The 26916-nt window shown below is 44.7% G+C and overlaps 2 protein-coding genes across 3 annotated transcripts in view; one reads left to right on the top strand and one right to left on the bottom strand.

Annotated features, from left to right (window-relative positions):
• Nucleotides 1-439, bottom strand: part of FN3KRP (fructosamine 3 kinase related protein) — a 71103-nt gene extending 70664 nt beyond the window's left edge. For both annotated transcript variants that reach the window (XM_059732183.1, XM_059732184.1), the window contains exon 1: nt 98-439. In XM_059732183.1, coding sequence (XP_059588166.1) covers nt 98-436 — 339 coding nt within the window. In that variant the 5' untranslated portion in view covers nt 437-439. The remainder of the gene's footprint in view (nt 1-97) is intronic.
• On the top strand, nt 419-26532 carry WDR45B (WD repeat domain 45B). The gene is made up of 10 exons (XM_014595836.3): nt 419-501; nt 9777-9851; nt 13401-13502; nt 15373-15460; nt 16018-16112; nt 17293-17483; nt 21435-21520; nt 23351-23452; nt 24159-24280; nt 24973-26532. Exons 1-10 carry the CDS (start codon nt 435-437, stop codon nt 25077-25079), a joined length of 1035 nt encoding a protein of 344 aa, XP_014451322.1. The 5' UTR covers nt 419-434; the 3' UTR covers nt 25080-26532.
• Nucleotides 26533-26916: the final 384 nt, after the last annotated feature.

The following is a 26916-nucleotide window of genomic DNA, read 5'->3' as shown; positions in this document are numbered from 1 at the left end:
AGGCTCTGCAGAGCCACCGGCTGGTGGACTCCCGCCCCCCCCGTTAGGAAATGCACCAACGGGACGTTTATTGGTTATTTTATGTGGAAAACTATACATGAATGAACAGCGCGGCGGGAGCGGGGGCGGGGCTGCCTGTCCTGTGGGCGGGGCCCGAAGGCTCGATGTCTTGGCGCTCCGCCCCGCGCCTTGGTGGTGCGGGTGGTGCTCGATGGCTCGGCGCGCGGCCCCGCGGGCTGGCGGTGCTCGATAGCTCGGCGCTCGACACCGTGGCCTGCCGGGGGCCGCTCGGGCTGGCGGAGCCGGAAGCCGCGGCGGAGCTGCCCCACCCGCTGGCGCCGCCGCGCGCGTCGGTTCCGGGCTCTGGCGGGGCCGAGTCCCGCGGGCGCCGCGATGGTTTAAAAGGCCCGGGCGGCCGCGACCCACTAGGAGCCATGAACTTGTTGCCGGCTAACCCGCACGGCAACGGGCTGCTCTACGCTGGCTTCAACCAGGACCACGGTGAGGCCCGGGCCGGGCCCGCGAGTCGGCCAGGGCCGGGGCTGCCCCGGGGCCTCCACTGCTGTCCTCTGCCCCGGCCTGGTGGGGTCCGCGCGGCCGCGGGGGCCCCGGCGCTTCCTGCCGCGGGGGCGGGGGCGCGGTCCTGCAGCGCGGGGGCCGCCGCCCGCCCGGCCCGGGGCTTTGCCGCGTCTGTTGTTTGAAGCCGTCGGGGGTGGGGGGTCTCGGGCGGGCCTCTGGCAATGGCTGGGCGCCCTGCGTACGGTTATTTGTCTTCCATTTCTGCCCTTGCGAGGCTTGTCGGGGGAAGGGGCTGGTCAGCGTGTCGCTTGCCTGGGCCAAGCGCATCGTCTCCGGGCTGGTGGCCTCCCTTCGGGTCTGTCTGGTTTCGGTTTTAATTCTGTGGTTTAAAACAAGTCGTCAGCGCCCGGGTCGGCCTGGTCACGGTCTGTAGACCCGCCTGGGCCCCGGGGGGGAACTAGCCGGAGCTTCACAGCTGCGAGGATTGGGTCCGCTCCTCTTCCAGAGGGATCTGGCTCTTTCTGAGAAGCGTCTGCCTGACCCGTCTGGGTAGAAACATGACGGCGACCTCCCCTCCCTGTTGGATGGGGACGGTAGTAGTTGTGTGCATCTTCTTTTTGTATCTTTTTGCCGACAAGTAAGACTGAGTTTATCAAATCGCAACCATTTACGTGACTTTTAAACACGTACAGCCTCTGTCAGCAGTGGGCCAGTCCTTGATAGAAAAACAAACCTTGGGTTGTTGTGGTTAAGCTACCACGTGGGCTGACAAAGTGTAGGTTTGAAGTCTTCCGTATTGCCTGGTGTGGATTTGTTTTGTGTGTTCAGTTTCTTCCTGTACTCGTTTCTACCAGTGGCAAGCAAGTGTCGCCAGCTAAAGCAATACTTTTGAAACTTAATTCTAGGTTTTTGGCCACTTCTACTAGCTCTAACTGGTCCTTTCTGTGTGGGCGATTTACCAAATAAGATCACCTGCGTTGGGCTAGGCCTCTGTTCAACAGTCAGCTCCACGGGACTTAAATTCTGTCTCTCGGCAGGTCATGATGGGGGTCAGGCCATAGCTTAAAATATGTCACCTTGCTGTTGGCAAGGCTGCCTTAAGTCTACAGTTAATACATGTTTTAAACATTAATGTATTTTTTGGGTATACCATCACTGAATGGGTGCAGCATCAACTCTGTTTAAACAGTTTCTGACCTGAGGAATTGACCTGAGCGGGATTAAGGGCCTGTTTTAAATTATCTGTTTCTTAACTAGCTTACTGACTTCCGCACCACCCACCCCAATTGCATGGGCAAAGAAAGTGGGGGAGACTTTCTTTGCTATAATTCTTCAAGTTAAAAGCAGAGGTGGTAAACAGTTTAAAACTGTAGTTCTAAAATAAATAGCTTAGCCTGACTGACACTTCAGTCTCACCACTAGGCTAATCTTGTTGACTTTCCTTTTCCTTGTCAGTATCACTTTCCTAAGAACAGCAGCGAAGAGGAAGACCTCATTTCTTCCACTTTACCGCTATTCAGAAATAAATGTATGAGTCACTGGTGTGTTGAAACTTAGTAATGTGGGTGCGTATGTATAACTGTATGATTAACCTCATTTCTCAGCAACTCAAATTGCTAATCCTATGTTGGCAGGAAAATAGGGGGAATAATTTTAATGGGTCTCTTCCTGGCTCTAATTTGTATGATTTGACAAGATGCAAAAGCTAGTATCTACAGTAATAAATATGTATTTCCCTTTTTTTGAAGCAGTGTAACTGTTTATGCTGCTGTAACTTACATAAAGGTCTTTCAATTAAGACCTTCAAAACAAATCTTTAATATCAAAAGTTAATTGGGTTTGATTAAACACTTTGTTTGAGGCACTATGGTAATGCCTAGAACTTAAGAACTTGAAATTGCTGCAAGAATCAGTGAGTAAAACCTCACAATACCCTTGTCACCTATGGCAGCATTAAGGCTACTGATGGTAAGCCTTTTTATTCTGCTAGATCAGGGGTAGGCAACAATTTTCGGCCGGAATGCCGAGAAAACCACAACGTCTACCTTGGAAGGTGCTGGAGTGCCGACATCCCGGAGCAGCTGTTTGCAGCCTCCCAGTTGTTGCCGGCCCACGGAGCCCTGTCTGCTTGCAGCCTCCCAGCCACCTGCTGAAAGCAGCCTGGGCTCCATGGCTGGCAGCAGCTGCTTAGAGCCCAGGCTGGCGGTGGTGTGGTGAGCAAAATGGCCTTGCATGCCATGTTCAGCACATGTGCTGGGGGTTGCTGACCCCTGTGCTAGATATTGTACATCAATAGTAGAGTTGGCAATAGAATTTGCAGTCCTGTGTTCTGACTTCTAAAAATTTTTTTTTGTGTTGTTTCCATTGGGTTATCTAAAATACGCTTAGATTTCAAAAGACAAACGTGAATGATTAGCTCATGTTTTAGGCTAGATGCATGCTGCCGTGACATTATAGCAACCATCTTCTGTATTCCCCACTCCTGATGTTGAAGAACTTTCTTTTTGCCAGCATATGGACTCTTCTTGGATTTTAGTCTTTTCTAGAGTAGGCAGTATAGCTCTTTCCAAGCCTGAAACCTTTTAAAACTTTGGTGCCACCAACTCAGTATCCAGATTAGGGGTGCACAGTTAGTTCGTCCAGCTGGCTGGCCGGCCGACTTATTAACCTGCCATATTGGCTGATACTGATCTGATTGCCAATATGCAGCCTGGCAACTTGGAGAGAAGTGTCCAGCTGGTAAGTCTGGGGGAGGGAAGGGGCCGAGGCTAGGGCAGGGCATGGGATGGAGCTGCAGGCACCTTGTCTGGGGGTGGGTATGCAGAGTGGGGCAGCTCCCTGCATTGCGTGCACCCTGGGGAAGGCATGGGGGGTGTGCTTCCTGGATTTGTGCACAGGGCAAAGGTGGGCTGCCTGCTGTGACATCTTCCCACTGGGGGGCCTGGGCCAGGGCTATGCTCAGGGTGGGCAGCAGTAGTGCTGGGAGAGGGGTATTATAGGGTGGGCAAAATTTGCTGTAGCTACCTTGTAGGCCCCCTCCCAGTGCTGTCCTCCATGAGCACAGCTTCAGCTCAGCCCCTACCGCTAGGAAGAGGTCTCAATGGGCAGCCTGCCCTTGCCCCATGCACAATTTCAGGGGGGGCACATACCCCCTCAGGGGTGCATGCAGTGGTAGGAGCTGCTCCCCACTCACCCTGTACTGCTGCCCATGGCTGTGCCCTGCATCCTGTCTTGCCCCACTCCCTCCCTCACCATGGGGGCCTTCATCTGTGACCCCCATGCCACACACCTTTCTCCCCCTCCCCCACAGACTTACTGACCAGATACTGCTCTCCATGCTGCCGGACTGGACTCCTGGCTGCGTGCATGTGCTCAGCATTTATGTGACATTAGGCAAAAAAAAAAGCTGATTGTTGATAATGTCAATTTTCCTTTTATCAGTGCTAATATGATATGGACCAGTGTATTGGTACAACTAATACAGATGGACGGTGACCACTCCTAGTAATAATCAAAGCTGTAGCTGAAAATGAAATGGTGACTACTGTTTCCTCTGAGAGGATTAAAAAAAACCCAACTTGTTCCTATTTAACATGAGTGAAATTATTTCAAAGTTGCCAAAGTTCCTTTGTCTTTCAGTTGGGCTTGGCCTAAGTCACTTTCCCCAAGGAGTGTGGGGTTTTTGAGTTGCTTTGCTGCTGCAGGAAGTGTGGTTACAGTTGGATTATAGAAGTTGTATTGCTGTGCTTTTGACTAATTGGCATATCTGGGTTTTTAAGTGGGTTCAGTCCATAGTTGGTTCCTATCTGAGTCACAGAGCAGCTTCTTTTCTGATGGTGACTATCTTAATCTTCCCCTTTCTTAGTCTGACTCCAGCACTTGTTGTATTGCCCCCAGTTTGGTTCAGACATTCCTAAGAACTTTCTAGCCCATTCCTTGGAGTCTTTTCTCATTTTGTAGAAAAACTAAAGTGGCATTTTAGCAAATCTTAATGTCTAATTGAACACAGTCCTGGGGTGTCAGAAGCTGCTGGTGCTAATAGCATATTTTCTTGAGTGTAAGGTGACCCGACCCCCCCCCCCCCCAATATATTTATCTTCTGTAGATGGAAGACTTATTTATTTGTATTAATTTATTAATTGTATTTATTTGTATTGTATTAATTCAGATTCTATCCCTGGAATTTTATTGGAGGTTTGCTGTGGAATATGTACCCTTCTACTGCTACAGCAGGGAAAATAAATCTGTGAGGGCACTCCTTCCTCCTTATTGTCAGTCCCTGCGCTTTCTGAGCACAAGGAAGTAAGAGGCAAAATTTGCATACAAGTACCCATAGACTTAGTTCAGACAGAATTGATGCAGCTTTACTTTTTGTAGCACAGGTACTCTGTAAGCTCTTTTTAAGCAATACTTTTGAACTTACTTGTATATAGGACAAACTCCTTTGTGAACATTTTCCCCTCCCCACCCTCTGAAATTGCACATAGATATACAACTTTATTTTCACAGCCCTGTCTTGTGATCAGTCTGGTTTATTTGACCAGCCCTGGTATGCATACATTTTTTACAACATCAAATTTCCATTACAGGCAACCGCCACTTAATGCTGTTTTGCTTAGCGCTATTTTGCTATAATGCTCATTTAAAATGGATACCCAGTTTCACTTAGTGTTCAGCAAGTTTCGTTATAATGCTTACAGTTGCCATCTTGGGTCATTAAAAACATGGTCGCCATCTTGGTTTGTCAAATATACTTTTGGTTTTGCTTAATGCTTGTTTTTTCAGGAACCAATTAAGAGCGCTAAGTGGGGGTTGCCTGTACAATACTTGCACCCACATGCCTATCTACATCTCTTACCCATTGCCGTCATGTTAGACTGCTTCCATTCCCTGTTTCCATCCCCCTACCCCTCTGTTCCCCATGTCTGTCCTTAGTCTGTCATCATAGTAGTCTTCTCTTCCATTGTCCCAATCACTGACTCCTCCTTTGTTGCTGTCCCGGTTGTCTTCCTCATCATCATTGTTCTTACCACCTCCTATATCTTATAGTCGTTTTTCAGGGTTGTTTGCCCCTCCTTTTGTAGCTTGCATCTGCTCTGGAACTGTTTCTGGACCTTGTAGACCAAGGCCCAGGTCCATCCCTGCCCCCAGGCAGCCCTACTGCAGTCTTTCCCTAAAGATTTCTAGCAGGTCAGGGCTCACATGGTCCCAGGTTGCCAGACCAGCACCCCTACCAGTAATGTCACCGGGGCCTGCCTGCCAGCGCCTGCCCCAGCATGTGTCCCCCGTGACTCCCCTGGGGGTACATGCAGCAGCAGGAGCTGACCCCACACCCCTTCCCAGATGAGCCACTCTCGCCTCCATCCTGCATTCTGTCCCATCTGGGCTGGGCAGTGCCAGCCCCATCCCCACTCTCTCCCTCACCACAGAGGCCTCAGTCTGCCTCCCCAAGCCCCTCCCTCCCCCCCCCCCCCCAGCTTACCAGCCGGACACTGCTGTCCATGCTGCTGGGCTGCATATCAGCAACCGGATCGGTATTGGCAGATTATAGCTCGTTAATAATTGGCCATCGTTACTGGCCCAAAAAATCTTTATTGGCACACCCCTAAAAATAAAGGTCTGTGAACTCCTGTTAACACTTACTGGGTGCAGGAGCAGGTCCTGTGGTAATTGCTCATTTCTACAAGCTCAGCCTTTAGAAGTATTGAGGGTGCTACCAGATGGCTCTCCTTTGGATTGTAGCATAGCACCTTATTCTCTTGGTGGTCATACCTGACACGAAAATCTCTTATGAAAGATGGTTATAAAACCAGAGGAAAAGAATGCAGCAATAACTTAGTGAATTTGACATTCAGGTATTAAAAATATTTCATTCTCTATATGTTTTTTCTCTTCAGACAACATATAAAAAGCCAGAACTGTTTTGGAATTAAGCAAAATAGCTTAATGGGCTGTTGCAGCAGTTGGCAACTTTTTTTTTTTTCTTGCTGCTGGCTAGAATGGGTGGGCAAGTGGTAGGACCCAACTCCTGTAGCTGTCACTTTATCCCCACCATGGCGCAGGAAAATGGACTGCCACTGAAGTCCCCCACCTCCAAAGCCCTATGTCAGTGTGTCTGATCAAATGCCCCCTGGGCTGTTGGGTTACTGGGCTACACTTCAACCCTGTACTGAAACTACAGTTCTTTTTCATTTCTTCAGAACAGTGTAGACACAGCTCTGTAAACGGAGTGTATTCTCACTGGTGTCTTGGAAGGTCCCTGTATACATGCTTGTCATGATCTTCAACATAGTTTTCCAAGTTCAGCAAGTTAAACTAGTTAAATTCAGGAAATTTCTTTAGAATCAGGCTAATTGTTCCGTAGTGAGAACACATACACTTTTATATTAGAATACTTAGTAAATGTCTGTCTGTCTGTTGTGCTTTATTCGTGCTCTGATTGGCTGTTTCTGTCAGCCAATCCGAGTGCTCCAAGCATGGAGGAGCGCTGCCATGATTCCGAAGCCACGCTGAGGGCCGGAAGAGTGGGGGAGTTGGGGCCTCGGCTCCCCCACCCCGCTCCCTGCAAGAGGCAGAACAGTGGCAACATGGGGCATTAGGTGGCAGCACTCCTGCTCAGAGTTCACAAAATCTCTACTGTTTTGTGCTTCTGTAGCTCAAAGTTCCTAAGTGCTGATGTAACAGCCACTTTGTCAAGTGTAATGTTTTTGTCTTGCCAGTTTCGGGTTTGGTTTTGTTTTTTAGAATAATGGTTTTTCCAGATACTTTAATGTCTCTTAATGGTTTTAATTTACTCCAGACTGTCCACTAGCAAACTGCTTGCTACTTCTGAGTGTTAGTAAGTGCTAATTGCTAATACCAAGGCAGAAGCCTGTAAAATATAGAAATACGCTGAAATTTTACTAACTTAAGTTTGTCCAATTCCCGTAACTAAGAAATTGGCTAACTAGCTATCATTAGGCTAGTCTAAAAGGTGCCTTAGTTTTCTCTCTCCTTTATTTTTGGTGTGAGTTTTCTGTGTAAAGAAATATATTCTTGTCTATTGCAGGAACACAGCCTTTTTATTTTTAAACGCATCCTTTTTTTGTCTGGATCTCCACATTCCCAACAAGCTTGGTGTATTCTTTCATGCTTACCACATTAGCCTTCCTCCACCCCCTTACCCCCTAGCTTTCCCCCCCCCCCCTCAACAAGACACGCATCTTGTTTTGGGGAAGGCAGAGTGTATTTAAAAAAAACAATACAAAACACTTTCTTTCAGATTTATGGCTGCATGAAGCAGGGGCAGAGCCTAACTTTCAGCTTGCTCACCCTCCCTTTCCTGCTCAGTTGAAAGCTACAGTTGTAACCTTTTTTCACAGTTGAATTGTCAGCAGCCTTTTGTTGCATAGCCAAAAGCTGAAACTGGCTGCTGCTGAGGACTGAACTCTGTAGAGGTTCTAGAAAACAACTAACAATTTGCGGGTCTGTGAAATGGGAGAAGAGACCCAGGAGTAGGTAACATCAAGCTATCACTTCAGGAATTTTGCTGTTTTAGTGGACCATCAAGATGACTTAAAAAGGAGAGAGGGTTGTTAACAAGTGTGGAGTGAAGAGGCATTAGTAGGAGTAGTGTGTAGTATCAAGGCTTCTCTGCCTGTGTCCCGTCCTCCCCCCCAATTATTAGAGTAACTGCTACTGGAGGCAAAGGGTGTGGCCATATATACATTTGGAGCTGTTTCAGAAAGGTAGGGGGTCTCTTGCCTTGAACTATTTACATCCCTACAGTTACGTGCATACAAGTAGGAAGCAATACAAACGGAGCAAAAGCGGCTTCAAATTTAAATGCTTAATTTTTCCATTGGAATTTTTTTCCATTTCTAAAAATTCATTGTTTCATAAAAATTAATTAGTAACAATGAGTAGATGCCAATACAATATTAGGCAAGCTTGGCAGGTTCAAAGCTGTAACTCATGTTTGTCAGGTGACTTGTCCCTAAGAAGCGTGCACGAGAGAGTACATACATGTTTTATTGATTTGTAAGCAGGAGGGTAAATACACTCGCATAATAACTCAAACCAAAAATCAAGCTTATGAATTCCCTTATTTGGCTGTGCAGGTCAAATCAAAACCAAAGAACGCACTGCTAAGCTTGTTTCTAGTTCTCAAAATATTTTGCTTCTGGAGAATCAGTTGGAAGCGCAATTAGTGAAGATACAGTGTGATAAGTTGCCTTTGCCCATAGACTCATTGATAAAACCATGCTTTAGTGAAAGAGAATGTGGTTCAAGTAGTTCTGAATCTGATTTGCCTCAATCTGATTCTGAAATGGAACTAGTAAGTACTGCAAGTGTTTCTGCAGATAGAGACAGTGGGAGTGGAGGTGCCGCATTGACCTCAGCAGAAGAGAATTAAATTCTGTTGAAGTAGATGAGTGGACAACCACAGCATAACGTGCGCAGTTCGTTGGATGTGCTAAAATTTAGTGTTAACAATTTTCAATTACTTCATTTTTTTTCTTAACTTTAAACAAACAATGTAAGGGAAGTACATACTATTGTGTATTGTCTTTACATTTTTACAAGTATTCCAATAAAAACAATTTCTTTCCACATAAAGCTTTGAATCTGTTTGAATATAATATTTAAAACACGTTAAGTGTGCTGCATTTAATTTTTTTCCTAATCAAATATTTCAGTTCAAATACTTGTGGCTGTGGGGACATAACATTAACATGGGGGTACTTTTTTAGGTTTGTTTACTAAATATAAGTTAAAAAAAAAAAAAGTTAAATTGGATCACGCTCTGTCTAGGGCATTGGAAAGTTTTCTGGAAAACCCACATCTCTGTTCATCTAGTGTTTAAAGTTAGGGTCCTTTTGCTACATTTGTGTTGCCCAGGGCTTGCGTACGCAGCCTGGAACATAATGGCTGCTGTGCATTCCTGATCACCTCCCCTTTTAAAACGTCTCCCCTCCTTTGACATGGCTGCAAATATGCATATCCATATTCTAAGAGTTGAAGATGTACCAAAATTGTAACCCCACTCTGTAATACTGCCTCAGGATACAGTTTAATGAGTAAATATTTCCCTCTTCCTTCTTCACCACTTGTTTTAAACAAACCTGAAAAGTCTTCTTTCCAGGTACCTTCTCTGTCTTCACTCAATAGGTATGAGCTCAATATTGGGCTAGATTGGAAACTTCTATAACATTGGAGTTATTGGAACCCTAGTTTATATGAATACCATAATTAATACTTCTTATTTTATGCTGTAGGATGCTTTGCATGTGGAATGGAAAATGGATTCAGAGTTTATAATGCAGATCCACTCAAAGAAAAAGAGAAACAAGGTGAGATGCTTTGTCATAACCTGAGCTGGTGCTGTCAAAAGCTCAGCCTACATTTCTCTGAAGGATTGCCCATTTCCTACTGGGAGACCATATTCATTGACTTTCCTCCTGTCCACAGGTTCACGTTTGACTTTCAAAGGCATCTTTGTGCCATTTTTTAGACCCACTTCTTAATGCGGTGAAGCCACATGGCAGTTTAACTAATGCCGTGTAAAAAAAAAAAAAAAAAAAGTGCCGTTCAAAATACATGGATAGTTGTGACTTACCTTCATGTATTACTGTGAAGGTTTATTTGTCAGTATGCTGCTTTATAGAAAGTGATGCTTAAAATATGGAGAAACAAAATAGCACCACTTAATTCTAAAGTTGACTGTAGGAAAGGTCAGAAGTGCAACAGAACTCATAGGTTTCTAAGCCTGCCTTTTGTGGCAGATAAAACATTACAGCAGTCAAGAAATGAGAATACAGGAAGAAATGTATCACTTAAAACCAAGGCTTTTTGGCATTATTGTTGGGTTCATAGTTTCCCATGTAAGGGATCAAATGTGATGTGTCTCTATGGGGTGGTAAATGAGGGGAATTTCTCGTAACAGGAAGTCTTCCTATTAAGAGGCTTGCCTAGAACTCTTATTCTTTTTCTCCCCCCCACCCCTTAAGTCAGAGGAAACGTAGTCCTGTGGGACTCTAAATTCTTTTGCCTAGTAGTAGTCACTCAAAGGACTAGAATCCAGATGTGAAATCCTGGCTCTTGAAATGAAGCAGAATTCCTTGTTTGAAATGAGTTCATTTCTTTCTCTGCCCCCCTTCCTCCCCACCCAAAAGCTTCCTCACTGTTTTGTAGGGTTGGGGGTGGGGGGGAGTGGTTGGGTTGAGTTTTGGACCCTTCATGCTCAGAAAGGCTTGATCTGCTGTCCTGGTTTTCCAGATCCAGCATAGGCTTTATTCTAGTATCTCGGCTCTGTGGTGATGGAGGCTGAAAGTGTTGTTTCTTCTTTTTTTGTTTTTGTTTTGTTTTTTGGGGGTGGTTTTTTGTCCCCTGCCCCCACTTGTTTAGTTTGTGGCCTGACTCCCTTTTTAAGTACTAGCTCAGCTTGAGACTTTGAATACTGACACCCCCCCCCCCCCCCCCCTCCGGCACGCACGCAACAAAAAACAAAAGAAAACTTCATCTCAACTCGGCTTAGTATAACCATGGGCACTTTGGAATACTAATATGGAAATAGCTGCAGTGGTAATGAAATGAATATTCAGGGAATATTCTGTAGATGAGAAACTAATTACACAGAAATGTGTGTAATAAAGCATCTGCATAGAGATATGTAAAACTTCTAATGACAAACCTTCCTGCTGGGCTCTTGTAAGGAGATTCTTCCCTCCTTATTGGCTGTGAATAAATAGCCTTGGGGGTATAGAAGCCCCCTACTTGGACTTTCTGCTGTCTCTTTTTCTTTATGTCCTGGTTTCTCTTAACCTATATACAGTTGGCTAAAAATTTAAACATTGTTCCTCTTAACTGTTAGTGTTTGTCAGTCTCTAATCCTGTCCCTGCTAAAAATATTCCCTAGTTCCTTCTCCAATCACTCATTCCTATCATCAGTAGGCTTTTTCCTCTGCCCCCTGCCCCCCCCCCCCTTTCCTTCCCACTCTCCAACTTCCTTTGGGATTCCAGCTGTCTGTCATGAGTGATGGTGAACTTTCTGTTCTGGGGTTTTTTTTATGTATTATTTTCTTCCCTCCCTCCCTTCTTTGGAACTTGAATGAAATTCTTTGAGATGAAGACTCTCTTCTTCCAAAACCACTTGCTATAAAGGATTTGGTGATGGACTGTTACTTTAGTCCTTCTTCCATATCTCTCCCAGTGCTGTTCAAATAGCACACAATTCCACACTGTTATGTTAACTCCCAAAATTGTAATTCTTACCTCCTTTGCATTTGATAACGTCTTCTACTATCTAGTATTTTTAAGGGGGATAATCCACTTGCTTTTAAGCAGGTGTCTTGCTCTGGGAGAGTTTAGTCAGAAGATAGAGCCAATCTGTACTGAGAAACTGTCCACTGACTGATACTGTCTTTGGACAAGTGCCCTAATAGAAAGTAACAGTGTGCAGGTAAAAGGACTTTCTGGGACCTGCTCTAGGGTATCCCAATAGCATAATCCTTCTAGTTGGATTTGGCTCTGGAGACTAAAGCATTCATTGCTTTCAAGTTCAGTTTGTTTCATTGCCAGGGATTGAAGTGAGTGCCACACAGATGTTTTAAATGCACCTGCAAGTGGCAATTCGGGTCTTCAGCACAAGATCAGAATGCTGATGCTCCAGTACTCCACATGCTGCTAGTCCAGAATCAGACCCACATCAAGGGTATTAATCCATTATGTCCTTGCTTGAGGAGTTTATACTTTAAAAGACTGCACTCTAAAACATCTCTGGTCCAGAGATTACTTGACTTCAGGTGGCTATAGCCCTATTTAGAGCTTTGTACACAATATGATGTGTCAGAGCTGAGGTTTACTATGCTGAAAACTGCATGTTCAGAAGCAGGAGTTAGGGGGTAATGTTTACAGAGGCTCCCCTACAGTAGAACCTACTTAGTGACCAGAAAGCCCTTTGGCTTCAGTCCCCCCCCCCCCCCCCCCCGCCCCCAACACCTTTCTTGATATTGCAGTCCAAAAACCAATCCATCATGCAACTGAGGGATAAAGGGGAGAACACTAGATCTTGAGAACCAGGAAGTGAAATAGGCAAGATGCAGAAGGAGAACTGTACTAGGTTAACATCATTCAGACTATAGAGTGAAAAACAATAATAGACAGGTCTTCCTTTCTTCCTCTTAGAATATATTCGTGTACTAAACTTGATATTCCTTCCTTTCCTCCTGTTTGTACCTTTTTTTTGCTGTGTTTTCCCCCCCCTCCCCACCCCCCCCCCAATGTCAGCACCCCTAACCTTGTCCTCCTTATCCTTAAACTTGTATGGCTCCTTTGAAGAGTACATAGTAGCTCGCCATTCTACACTTTGTTCCTACTGTAACCTTTGCCTGCTTTAGTTGCGTTCCTTGTCCCATTGCCACCTTTACTAGCAGTGTCATATGCTGTGTTTGATTTAAAAGCAGTCTAGAACAGAGATATGGTTCCTGCTCTTATTTCAGACGGCATCCAAAACACTGTTCTGTAGGAATAAATCTAATGTGAACTCTTCATCTTAAACTCGGAAATCAAACTTCTCCAGTAAGCAGATGCCTAACAAACCTAGCTCTAAACATAACTTTCAGCTTTGAGTAATTCTGCCTGTCCTAGCTGGAAAACAGGAGATCTCATGCAGTGTTTCTCTAGAGCCTGTGTCCATCAGTTGTCTTCATCTTATACTAAAGCATTTTCTTGTCACAATGCATTAATGCAAAGAAATCCTAACACAAGCACGAGCACAACTATTTTTGACTGCTGTAGTATGTCCTAAAAGTGTTGCTCTTACAGCATTGGAACACTTATTTTCCCCTCTGTTCAGACTTATTATGCCATAAGTTTATAAACATCTTCTTTTTGTCTTCCAGAATTCCTAGAAGGAGGTGTTGGGCATGTTGAAATGTTGTTTCGGTGCAACTATTTAGCATTAGTGGGTGGAGGAAAAAAACCGAAATACCCACCTAACAAAGGTATGGTACTGAGCACTTATAGACTTTTATAAAGGGATGCCTGATCCCTGAGGTCTAACCACAAGCAGCTCAGACATATATTTTTTTTAATATATTTTTTTAATGGTGTTCTGAAGTGTGGTGTGCACCTGATCTAAAATGTTACAGTATCTAGATTTATTTCTACCACTTAAAATGAATGCCTATAACATGAAAGCAGTGATGACCCATACAGTTCTGATAAAATGTACACCATGTTCAGCTACTTCTACTCATAATTACTCAAGAGTGAAGGACAGACTGCTTTATACAAGGTGCTGAGGTGCATTGCCTCTGTCTTAAGGCTTTTTCTCTTTATATAAATGTTAGCTTTTTTTGTATTGCATTCTGTATCTATACCACCCTATCCTTGGCTTGCTGGCTAAGCAGGTGTGCTAAGGCTAAGCAAACATGATGTAGCAATGGTATGCTTCAGTACAAAGTTGTTCACTACTGCCTGAGAGGATAAGTTCAGTGGTGATACCTTGCTGCTTGGAATTATAGAGATAAAAGTAACCATCCAGTGCTGAAGGTCCAGGTTCATTACAAAACTAGGACTGATATTCAGTGAATATTCCAAACTGGAAAACACTTGTACCAGTTTGGGAAAGTGACAGGAAGAAATCTTGAGCACCAAATTCTGTAGAAATACAAAATCAGTTTGTCTTGCTAGGAAATTTGTGGGAGAACTTAAACTATAGAGGAGGTTCAGACTGTATCTCCGGGTGGTGAAGCAACCAAAGGTTTATTTTTAGTTTTTATTTTCCCCCACTCCCCTAATTCAGATTGTGATGCAGGAGTTATCTCATAGGCGGTGGAAAGTCAGGGCTAACAGGGCTTTGCCATCCCCCCTCCCCACCATGCGGGGCAGTGAGTAGGGCTGCAAGGCAGCCCGGCCACAGGTTCTGGGCAGCTGCAGCAGGGGTGGGGGAAGGGTGTGCACACAGCCAGGATTGTAGTGTGTGGATCACTGGCTACCCAGCATGGCAGGCAAGTGTCAGTCAATTGTGAAAGGGAAGGGGGCTCAGATTGAGGCCCCTATGGTGAGGGAAGGAGTGGGGCAGGGGCTGGGGTGAATGAGGTCCTGGCCAGGCTGGGTGGTGGGACATTCGGACCCTGGGTGGCTCATCCAAGGGTGCAGGAGGGCTCCTGCCACTGTGCACCTCAGCAGAGGCCCAGGAGGCGTGTGCCCTCACCCAATCTGTGTGCTGGGTTCTGCATGCCACTGCAGCTGCCCCAGGAACAGTGTGACCCTGCATACCTGCCACTGCTGGTCTAGGCCATGCCCCCTGCCTGCCTGGTGGCAGGAAGCACATGGCATTGTGGGGCTTATGAGGCGCAGAGCCCAGTATACAGAGGCAGCCATCTCCACCCCATGCACAGATTGGGAGTGCACATGCCTCCCAGGCCTCTACTGGGGTGTGCAGTGGCAGGAGCCCTTCCCCCTACCCATGGACAAGCCACCCAGGCTCCAATTTTTGTCCCACCACTCGGCCCAGCCTGTGCCCCACTCCCTCCCTCACTGCTGAGGTCTCAATCTGCCCTTCCTGTCCCCCACAGACTTACCTGCTGGGGTGGGGTGCACATGTGCTCAGCCCCCCACTATAATTTTTTCTCCCTCCACTTATGGGTTACCTCAAGATGCCTGGATTTCTGCATGTCCCCCCACCGCCCCCAGCATCTGGTTCTGAAAACCCGTCATCTTTTATGCGCAGCCCCAAAAAATCTAATTCATCCAATACCCAAGTTTTATTGTGAAGTTCATTACTGATTTACATTGGTTTCTGAGCATAAAATATTTTGTTTTATCAAAAATCACTGGTGTGCCAATGGGATTTTTCTGCCGTTTTAGTGATGATCTGGGATGATCTGAAAAAGAAGACTGTCATTGAAATAGAATTTTCTACAGAAGTCAAAGCAGTTAAATTGCGAAGAGATAGGTAGGTGTGATATGAAAACTCATACCAAACGCATGACTGACTTGCAGTGCATATAGTTGTTTGTAAAATTCTCAGCTGTTCTTGGAAAGAAACTCTTAAAGTCCTATGTTGGCAATTAAACTGATCTAAACTTGGGCTTTGGACAAGCATGAAGGACAGTGCATCACATCTAAAGTATGCTGGACTTTGACACCCTAAGGGGGAAGTGTTCTCATGTGGCAATTTCTGGTGTTTTCTACTTTGGCTCTGTACAGGAGAGTGTTAAAGGAGTTCCTGCTGCCTCCTATATGGGAAGAACATGTTCTAGCATCTAAACAGCTGGAACCAATTTGCTTTGTTAGATGTCACAGCTGTGGGTTGAAGCAGTCTTGAAGGACTCTTGGTTACTGCTGCTCAGGAGGGTGGGAGTTTATAGAGCAAAACAAAATTTGCCTTTTATAGGCAGAAACAGCTGTAGAAATGAACTAATGATATTAGTACTTGAAACATATCCCCACTTCTCTACTGTCCTGGTCTTGACTGAGAAGACATTAGTATTTTTGTTTTTTCTGTTGCAGGATTGTGGTAGTCTTGGACTCTATGATAAAGGTTTTCACATTCACACACAATCCCCACCAGTTGCACGTCTTTGAAACTTGCTACAACCCTAAAGGTTAGTTGTATAGTTAACTACTTTCCTGCCCCCATCTTATTATTTTGCCCTTATTAATCTTGTCTCCCACTTGACACTACTTAGAACTCAACTTATGAGCTAAGTGTGTGCTTTTAATGCTAAATGCAAGCCAGGGGTTGTTCTAAAGCATTATGGTATAAGACACCTTTTCATTGACTCTGCTTTGCCATAAGCTTAACTTCTCAAAACAAGATGGGAGTAGCACTTTTTTTTTTTAATGCAAAACTAGTGAAGTTACAAATATGTGCTCTAAACTGTTGTCATTCTGGGTTGGAAACAAACAAGCCAGGATGAGAATTAAGTTACCAGTTAATAATATTCCAGTCTTTAGTCTTTTAATTAATAAGACTGGTATTGTCTGTAGCTTGCTCGCTTTCTCTCCCCGTTTTGAAGCAGTAATTACTGTTTAAATTGCTGCTGAGCTTTCTTAGATCAAATGCATCCTATCCCTTGTGCATGAATATTAAATTGGTATTGGCTCAGGGAGGATAGGAAAGAAATCTTTTGACTAGTATGCTAGTAGCACATCTGCCATATAGTTGGTGTTAACTACAGTAGGTTGGTCACCAGATCCAGTGGCTTACATTCAGAAGAGGTGTGATGGTCCCATTTCAGTAAATAGTTTGGAGCTTGAGGGAGCCAAAAAAATTGAATGTTAACTTGCAACATCTTAAACTTCAGCTTTTGGCCATCAGTCTTATTACATGGCTGAACTTCAGTCCTGCACTTCTGTAAATCCCCTCCCAAATTCATTGTTGTTCTGAAAATATTTCTGCTATGCCAACTCCCAGCAAAGCGAAACCTTCCCAGACTTTTATATAATTCTTATTCCAACCTGTAAAGTTGGGGGGGGGTTTGTTTTCTTAACTTTTGAAAATGTCCAGATTATTGGACAAATGTGAACTCGCTTGTTTGTACTTTTGGAATAAGCTGCTGTCTCAGAGTTCAAGTTGATGTGTTACTCACTCCATTTAAAAAGAAAAATCCAAGCATCAACCCCCTGCATCTGTGCATTACACTTCTGGCTGGATAATTACTTTGGGATGGCGGCAACCATCAAATGCTCTTGGATTAGCCTTAAGAAATCCTGTCCTTATATTTATTCAAGCTCATTCATGTTTAAGGCTTTGAAAATAAATTGCCCTCTCTCTTTCTCCAGGCCTTTGTGTCCTTTGTCCAAATAGTAATAATTCCCTCCTTGCATTCCCTGGAACACATACTGGGCATGTGCAGATAGTGGATCTGGCTAACACAGAAAAGCCTCCTGTAGACATACCAGCTCATGAAGGAGTTTTGAGCTGTATAGCTTTAAACCTTCAGGGAACAAGAATTGCAACAGCATCAGAAAAAGTAAGGAAATCCTTTAAATGTTCTACTGTATGTGGCTATTGTTAGAATGTAGTGTTTAGTCCTAGTGTTAAATACATGGATGCTGTCACTAATGACTGGAAAACTAAAGTTGTGATGAATCTAGGTTCTGAGGTGGGCACAATTTCTGCATAATGTTTGCTACAGGCTCAGCATGATGGGGTACTTAACAGGAGTCTGGTACTGGCATAATTCAGTACTTTACTTCATTTGCCACTAACACAACTGACTTGCTCAAATCCCTGGTCTTTGGCTATCTAGAATGCTTGCTGCATAGCTTAACTCTTTTCTTCTAATGATATTATTTGGGATCCTTAAGGGTTTTGGACTTCTTATTTTATTTATTTATTTATTTATTTTTACTGAGACACCAAAGACTGAGGCTTTTAGACTCATCTACTTCACATGTCCCATTCTTCTGTCACTTCTCCCCACTCCCAGTTTGAATGTGTGTGTGTGGTGGGGGGGCTCAAGCTAAACTTTGTTGCTAGATAGGAATATGTTCTTACAGGTAAGTCAGCAGCTTTACTGGCTAATTCTTTCTGGCTTCTTCAGCTTTTTTTTAAGCTCCAGACCCAGGAACCTAATCCATTTCTGTTTTGCTGAAATTAAGTAGTTTCTCTCTCTTTCCCCCCCCCCCCCCCCCCCCCCCCCCCAGTTCTCTCAGCTAAAAATATGAATTGGAAATATTTTTCAAATTCCATGGGGGGGGGGATGGGAAACCTTTGCAGAATTAACAGTACTGCCCCCCCCCCCCCCCCCACTCCCCAGTCTTTTGCACTGTAAAGAAAATGTTTTTGTAATGCAAATCTATTTCTGAGCCCTTAATGCAGGAGTATGGGACCAGAGGATTAGAAGTCTGGTTTGTGGTGTGGCTCTTCAACTACAATGATGCTCTCACAATCGGAATAACATTGCTGGACAGTAGTTAGTTAAAAATGCCACTGTTCAGTTAACATCTAGACCAGGGTTTGGCAGTGTTTTGGGAAGAGTGCTAAAAACACACGCATCCCATCTTGTAAGATGTTGGCATGCCAGGGCAGACGGCAGGGGAGTTGCAAGGGGTCCGATCCTTGTTGTGGCAGTGCAGCCCCAGCCCCTCCCCCAAGGCGTGCGTGCCAAGCAGGGATGGGGCACAGGCCAGGGGTCACCTACCCCCGTTCTACACCAAAAGCAGGTGTTTTTGGATGTTTAGTTTATTTTGTGTGTTTAATAGGATGGTTTTCATGTAATAAATAGGACATACATGTGAAACTTTAAGTCCTTTTGAAAATCCTACCTTCTGAAGTCAATCCATTAATTAAATAGGGAGAAATAGATATCGACTCTTCCCCATGCAGTGTACATCAAGGAAGGACTTCAAGATTACGTAACTCATTTTTTCTTAGGCTCAGAGGCCCCATATTTAGGGTCCTTCAGGTAGGATTTTTTCATCACAGATGACAGTGGGACTCGTGCTCTAGGGTACAAACCTCGGGGAGCCTAGGTTTCTGTATTTCATAAACTGTGCCCTTCTTCCCTTGGTCACCTCCACTGTTTGTTCCCGTTTGTGGGCTGCGGTATTCTTAAGCTTTTGCTACTTTTCTGAAAGGCAGTGTGGAAAGACTGCAAAGCAGAGTGCTTGGCAAGAGGCCCATCTATTGTCACAAACGTGTGGAGAAAGCAGGTTGGCAAAGAGCAGCTTGCTGAGGAGTTCTACTTTAGAAAGGTGGGAGGTGAAGCCAGATATTTTCTGTGTTCTCTGCTACCCTCCTCTCCCTCCTTCATGGAAGTAAATTAGTCAGGCTAGTTGTACTCCATCCACTACTTCTTCAGGAGATATTGGATGTTCATTAATGTGGATATACAGCTGGTATGCAGGCCTTTCATTCTTAATCTTGGCAGATCCTAAAAATTTAACCAGACCCACTTCCTAAAGGACAGGAGAATGTCCCTTTGCCTTTTTTATAGTTGTTGGTGGGCGAGAAGTGCGTTTGTTTTTTTATTTTATTTTTTTTTAATTGAGACTGGACTGGACTCGTTTTCACCATGTCTAATATCACTTTAAATGGCGATGTAAGAGAGCCATGACTGGTCCAGAAATTGAGGGGGCAAGAATTTCTTAGGGTGACTCTTACTGGACCAACATAATTGATCCACTTAAAGATCTCACTCTAAACCTCTTTGCTTCTCACCCTTAATAAATAGTGTATGCCTCTAAGGTAAGACCACACATAGGAGCCTGGTTGTCCTAAGCTAACGCGGTAGGCAAAAATCTGAAGCTACAGTGCATGTGGATGGTGGTGGTATTATTATGTGTGTGGTAACATATGCACTCCTGCACTTCTGTCTCATTGCTTACAACAGTAGCTGGACTTTTAAATTGTTATTGACCCCACATTTTTATCTAGAGGTGCACCGATATATTGGTGCTGATCCAATATTGGACCAATGTAAAGGAAATTGACTGTGTTGGAAATAGGCTTTTTTTTTTTTTGCTTTTTTTTTTTTGCCTGATGTGGCCAATAAATGCTCTGTGCATGCGTGCAGCCTCGGTGCAGCACACAGGCAGTGAGGAGCACAGCCTGGCAGCTTGAAGAGATGCATCTAGGTGGCAAGTCGGTTGTGATGGAAGGTGGTGGCGAGGGGAGGGAAGGGGCATGGGGTTGGCAGATCAAGGCCCCCATGGTGAAGGATTGGTCCTGGGGTGTGGCACAGGATAGAGCCACAGCTTGTTCAGGGGAGGGAGGAGCGGCTCCTGCTGCTGTGTGCACCCCAAGAGGGCATATGGGGGGGTGCCTCCAGATCTGTGGGGGACAGGGAGAGCTGAGGCTGCACCAGGCTCTTCCTGGTGGTGGGGGGGGGGGGGGGGGGGGGTTTGGGGGAGCTATACCCTGTAGACTCCCTCCCAGCACTGCTGCTGCCTGCTCCGAGTGCAGCCCACAGTGGTAGCCCACCCTTGCCCCACATGCAGATCTGGGGGCACGTGCCCCCCATGGTGTGCGCCACGGCTCTGTCTGGCACCTGGCCTTGCCCTGGCCCCACTCTCCCTCACCATGGGGGCCTCTACCTGTTGCCTTCCCCCTCCTCTTCCACCATAACAGATTTACTATCTGGACACTGCTCTTCAAGCTGCCGGGCCGATTTTATGCCTCCTAAAAATTGGCTATCTGTATCGGCCCAAAACATTTCTATTGGTGCACCCCATATTATCCTGACTTCACCAAGTGAAACGGGTACTTCAAGTACCAAGTGCTGTTTATTGTACTTTTAAAGTTAATTTTGAGACTAAATCAAACCTCACCATGAACACAGTATTCTGAGATGGAGCAGTTTGAAAGCCTTAGTAAGCAAGCCAGATGGCTTGAGTTACTGCAGCGTACTAATGCTGTGTGTGCAGCTACAACAGCCTGATGGTAGCTGGTGTGAGGATCATTGGCTTGTTTTAAGGATTTTTTTCTGGCAGTGACACAAAGTTGTAACTTGTCTTGCTCTATGCTGGCTGTCCTTGCTCAAACTGAGGAACTTGCAGAATAGTGAGCAATGATGGGAAATGCTGAGCATGAGGAAACAAGATTGGAATAATGTTTGCAGAGCTTATAGAGGGGGAGGGAGGCAAAATCAACTCTAGCTGGTTGAGCAAGCTCTTGCAAACTATTTTAGTCCTGATGCTAATTTTTATCTAAACCATAACACTAAAGTGTTTGCAATGTCAAAAAAAATCCAACTTCTCTTTCAGATCTCTTAACATTAGACTTTAATAAAAGTTACCTAGTTTATCTTAATGCAAACAGTTATTAATTGACTGACACAAGTGGGTGTTTGGGTTAAACATTAGTGCTTAAAATTATTTTTAATATTGGTGTTCAGGAGGCTGGATGGTATTGCAAATACAGGAAAGGCCAAAGGCTCTTTCCGTGTTGGCTAATAAACCACTTCATTACTTTTTTCCAGGGGACCCTTATAAGAATATTTGATACTTCATCAGGGCATTTAATCCAGGAACTACGAAGAGGATCACAAGCAGCCAATATTTACTGGTAAGTTTAACTTCCCTTCTCCATTCTTTGAATCTGACAGAGCATGTATTAGGGCTGTGTGAAGCTTTGGTCCCTGATTTGATTCAGTGGCCGAATCTCCGAATCCAAATTAAATTGGGAGAGCCTTCTTAATCTCTCCAAATCAAACTGGAACCCTCCAAATCAATTCAGACACAGACCTAGCTTTTAAATGTTTTTTCTACATACATCAAGGTAGCAGGTGGCTCACGAAGGCAGCAGGTGGCTCTGCTGAGGAGCATGCTGGGGGGAAGGGGGGGCCTGGCTCCACAACTGGTGCCTCCTGGGGGGGGCACCCAGAGGTCCCTCTGCAGCTGATCTAGCCAGGGGGGTGTGGTCCCAGCATGCTCCTTGGTGGACCCGGAAGTGGATCAGAAGTACTTCCAGTCCAGTTCCGGGTTTGCCACCGAGCATGTGGGGGGAGCCCCCCCTGCGCTCCTGTGTGACGTTCCCTCCACCCCAGCATCGCAGCATTCACGATCTGTGCCTGGTACCTCAAGGTATATGGAGAAAACATTTAAAGCTGTGTCTGTAGCTGAATTGCTGATTCTCCGAATCTGCATCAAATCTTCACTCGCATTTGGCCGAATTGAATCGGGGAACAGTGATCCAAATCAAACTACTGTCCCTGATTCAGACTAAATCAAACACAGCTCGTTTCGCACACCCCTAGTGTGCATGCATACGTTCTCTGAGATCTGCGCCGTTGGGCAGAATGGAACCAGATGAGGCATGCATCAACCGATGCATCTCCATTAAATCCAAGATGTGATTCTCCCACTTTACTCAACATTGGTGCAGCCGCAGCTGGAGTATTGCATCCAGTTCTGGGTGCTGCACTTCAGCAAGGACATGCTAAAGCTCAGGAGGGTCTAGAGAAGGGCCACCCGCATGATCAGGGACTTGCATGGCAAGCCATATGAGGAGAGGCTGAGGGATCTCAGACTCTTCAGCCTAAAGAAAAGAAGGCTGTAAGGGGACTTGATTGCGACTTACTGCTATATTGGAGGCATACATTGGGGGCTTGGTGAACAACTGTTCCCCAGGGCACCCTTGGGGAAAACTAGAAACAATGGCTACAAACTCCTGGAAGATAGTTTCAGGCTGAACATCAGGAAAAAAACTGCTTTACCACTATGGTGTCCAGACTATGGAACAAGCTCTCCCCAGAGGTGGTGCAATCATCTACCCTAGAGGTCTTCAAGAGAAGACTGGACGGTCACCTGGCTGGGGTAGTCTGACCCCAGATGTCTTTTCTGCTCATGCAGGGGGCTGGACCCGATAATCCTTCAGGGTCCCTTCCAGCCCTATGATTCTATGGTTCTATCTGAAGATTCCCTGTATGGTCCTTTGTCAAAGATACGGCTGGGATTTGGTTGCCTAAACTACTCTCCAGCCTCTTAAAAGCACAGCTAGAGGAATGAAGTGGGACTTCCCTTGCAATTGCAGATGAAACATTTAAAAGTGTTCTTGACCTTATGTTAGAAATGCTGTTGTTCAAGGAGTCCTCTTTCCAGTCTGCTACGGTGTTGACTTTGGTCAGAGCCGAATAAACTAGTTCTTCAGTTTAGGGGCACGCTAGCAGCAGTCAGTTTTGATAGATTTGTTCCATGTATTCTGTACGTCAGTGCTGCAGTTCACCATCTGTCTAAAATGGGGAGCAGGAGGTAGGCGGGAAGACTGGCAATTTTTTCCTTGATGCATTCACCTTATACTTAAAAGAAGAATCACAATATAGTCAAACTGTTGCCAAATGTGATGTATGACTTGATTTAAGAAGCAACTGCAGTTTTTTTTGGCTTTCCACTATAGCATTAACTTCAACCAGGATGCTTCCCTAATCTGTGTATCAAGTGACCATGGCACAGTGCATATTTTTGCTGCAGAAGACCCCAAAAGAAACAAGCAGTCAAGGTACAAGTTTGTTCATTTTGTAGTGTGCTGTGGGGGTGGGGTGGGATGGGAAACAGGTTCAATTCTAATTGGTACCAAAACTAATGCTCTTTAATGAATTCAGTACTTAGTCAGACCAGTACCTGTCAAGAGCTTGGAAAAGTTGAAGATTGGCACACTGCATGAATATGAAATAGGAAGCAGCTTAAAGCTGTAAGAGATGCTATTACTGTAGTAGGTAAATATCTTCCACCTTTAAAGAGGGAGAAGGTCCAGCAGGGACCTTACCACAGCCAGCAATGCTATGTGGATCTTGGGCAGAAGGGTTGAAGGCTTCTAATGCATCAAATCTTTGGTTGTGATGCACAGGTGGCCCTGCTAGTGATGGTTTCTAGAAGGCTGTTCTGCTAGTGTTTTAAAGCTTTTGTATATCTGTTTCTCTTTTCAGTACTGCACCTATTTAGGCAACAACCTGTACAGCTTTTTCTTTCTGAGAAATGATCATCTGACTTAACTGAAAGGTGGCAAATTGTGTTTCCAGTCCTTGAAGTGAGGTTACCAGGCCCAAAGCAGTCACATGTCTGACTAGCACCAGCAGACTGCTACATCCCTATGACATGATCAAACATGTCTGCAGTTTTGAATGAGCTGTGGTCTCTGCCCTGACAATTGGAGCTGATATCAAAATGAGTGGATATACTGATTTTATTTTTTCTTTTCTTTTTAGTTTGGCTTCAGCCAGTTTCCTCCCCAAATACTTCAGTTCTAAATGGAGTTTTTCCAAGTTTCAGGTTCCCTCGGGCTCGCCATGCATTTGTGCCTTTGGAACAGAGCCAAATGCTGTCATAGGTAAGTCTTTTGGGTGGGCATCCAGCTTGGGGATGTCTGGTTTGAAGTTTTAAAGTCCAGCCTTTGAGCCCTGCCCCCCAACTTCCAGCAATAACCAAGTTCCAGCTGTAGAGGTAGGGCAGGGTGGCATGTTAACCTAACTGGTTCAGAGAGGCAAGAGCTTTCATAAGTGACAGTCTGCTTTCTCAAAGCATCTTGCTAAGTTGTTGCCTACAAAAGTTCTTCCCTTCCTGAACCAGCTAAGGCAGGACAGCACCTTTTAGACTGATTTCAGACTAACATGGCTAACCACCCCTCTACTCGTATCTAGCTCTAAAGGGGTAAGGATGTCTGGACAAGAAACTGGAGCCTTGATCTGGCCTGAAACTGTGGAGAGGTCACTGTGGAGGGCTGCAAGGAGTGAGAACAGTCTGTACTCCTAGGCAGGAAAAGTGAGCAAGAAAAGCTTTGAGACCGCCCAGGCGATTTGGACTGATAATAGTATCAGTGGTACCTAGAAGACACTGAGCAGAAGGTGTTGACCTGTCTCAGTTTTGGATCAAGCCAGCATATCTTGGGAAAAGTAACTTGCTTCACACTGCCTAGTTAACTAGTGCTCTTGGCTTGAGAAATGTTTCCTGAAAAATGCACACTGAAGTAAGTGTATAGAACTCTTAAACCATAGGATTTAAAAGATTCTTTTCCTTCCCCAGCAATATGTGCAGATGGTAGCTACTACAAATTTTTATTCAACCAAAAAGGGGAATGCTCAAGGGACGTCTACGCTCAGTTTCTAGAAATGACTGATGACAAGCTCTGACTGAACTGAAGGAAGTGCCTAGGTCAAAGGTACTACCTTGGCTATTCTGCATCTATGGAAGGACAGTATATGAATGTCCAGTAATGATCAAGATGTGTAGCAGATCTCTACTGAGAAGCCTGGTCCACCATGATCAGAAAACACTGATATAGAGGACTAAGTAATGTTAAGACTCATTTTTCTTCCAATTTTCAATATTGAATTTTTTTTGTTACTGTCAACTCCAACTCTCAAGAAGTGGCTTTCAACAGCTCGTGCCTATTGGGTTTCTTTAGTTAAACTGTGAAATTACCTTAGAGTTAGGATGAGTGCCTGCCACATCACAATAGCAGAGGGGGGTTGTACAAACTTCAGGACTGACTTGGATAAAAGATATGAAAATTTGAAGAACTGGGGCATCACATCACTTCTACTGAGGCTCTGGGGGATGGGAAATAATTCCTAAATACTAGGTAACTAAGATGGCTATACCAGCAACTTGCCATAAAACAGAACTAGTCTTTCTCCTGTCAAACCTTGTGATGGGTGAGGTGGGGGGAATGATGCATATGGCTATGGTTTTAAACTGCATCTGATCTAGAGTAGGGTTTAATGGTGGTGGTCTTGTGTACACAGACTGCTAGTCATGTGTACACAATGATATTGGTTAAGTTGAATAAACTGTCAGCACTAATAAGTCAGAGGTGCCAAACTGCATGTTAGACACAGGCACATCTAGGTGCTGCTGACCTAACTAACCACTACTCAGTGTATGAAGCAAACTGGATAGGATACTGTGGCAAATGAAGCTGACGTGTTCTGAATGGGGGAGATTCCGTCTATAATGAAACACAACCATTCCAGGCAGAACTCGAGTACTGCTGTGACAATTGCTTCTAAAATATCAGTTGTCTCTGTGCTTCAACGGGAAGACTTGACAGGCCAACACGGTCTGAATTAAGTGACATGAACTACACTTATGATAATGGCTCTAAACCTGCAAACATTGTAAGTGCTGCATTCTAAATGGTGTTGGCCTTGGGGCAAATAAAACAACCCGAACTGCTGTCATGTGACTTAGCCAGGAGGAAAAGTAATGTTTCTATGAGGGGCAAATGTTCCTTTTTTTTTCCTTTTGAAATAAGGCACAAAAATATCGGTAACTGAAACACAAGCGCTCAATTACTAGCACTAAATACAAGAAATTTTAATAAGCTCCCTCTTTTGAGATTTAATTTCACAGATGCTTCAAATTTTGAAGTCCTAGTTCACTCTTAAGATTTAGCTACAAGTTATCTAAATTTGGCAAGTTTCTTTAGCGTCATGTAATAAAAATACTAAGGATTAACTTTTATGCAGATTTTGATGTCAAGTTTGCATGTTGCTTTTATGTGTATTTAATCATGGAAACTACTTGTTTTGCACACTTATTTGTAATGTTTTCTTTTAAATAAAAGTGACTAATTTTGCTGTATCTGTTTTAAGGTTAGCAGTGATTTTTTTGAGCTCTTGGCCAAAGATCCAGTTTCCATAAGCTCTGTTTAGACATTGGGAATAAACCTGCCTCTGAATAGCTGTATTGTGGTGGTTATTGGAAAAAGGAATGCAAGACGCTAGAGAACAGCCATGGGCTGACTTTTTGCAGGATGGGCACACCTGTGGTAAAAAAGCCTATACCTTTTAAGCTCCAAGTAAAACAGTTAAGCCTGCCACAATTTTTAGAGCACTTCTTGTGCACCACTTATGTAATACAGCAGGGATAATGAAGCTTTTGACCCTGTTATCTCAGTACTTGGGAGAGTGGGATGGGATGGGATGGGCTGGAGGGGGCTTGAGTGACTTCAAATTTTGGTGGTTT

The sequence above is a fragment of the Alligator mississippiensis genome, chromosome 8 (assembly GCF_030867095.1).
Source record: "Alligator mississippiensis isolate rAllMis1 chromosome 8, rAllMis1, whole genome shotgun sequence".
Taxonomy (NCBI): domain Eukaryota; kingdom Metazoa; phylum Chordata; order Crocodylia; family Alligatoridae; genus Alligator; species Alligator mississippiensis.
Note: the sequence above shows the minus strand (reverse complement) of the source record. Positions and strands in the feature narration are given on the sequence as shown.

Coding starts and splice junctions, on each gene's coding strand:
- WDR45B (XM_014595836.3), top strand. CDS start 435: ATGAACTTGTTGCCGGCTAACCCGCACGGCAACGGGCTGCTCTACGCT. Junction 16,113..17,292: donor AACTTGCTACAACCCTAAAG/GTTAGTTGTATA, acceptor CTCTTTCTCCAG/GCCTTTGTGTCCTTTGTCCA. Junction 17,484..21,434: donor TTGCAACAGCATCAGAAAAA/GTAAGGAAATCC, acceptor ACTTTTTTCCAG/GGGACCCTTATAAGAATATT.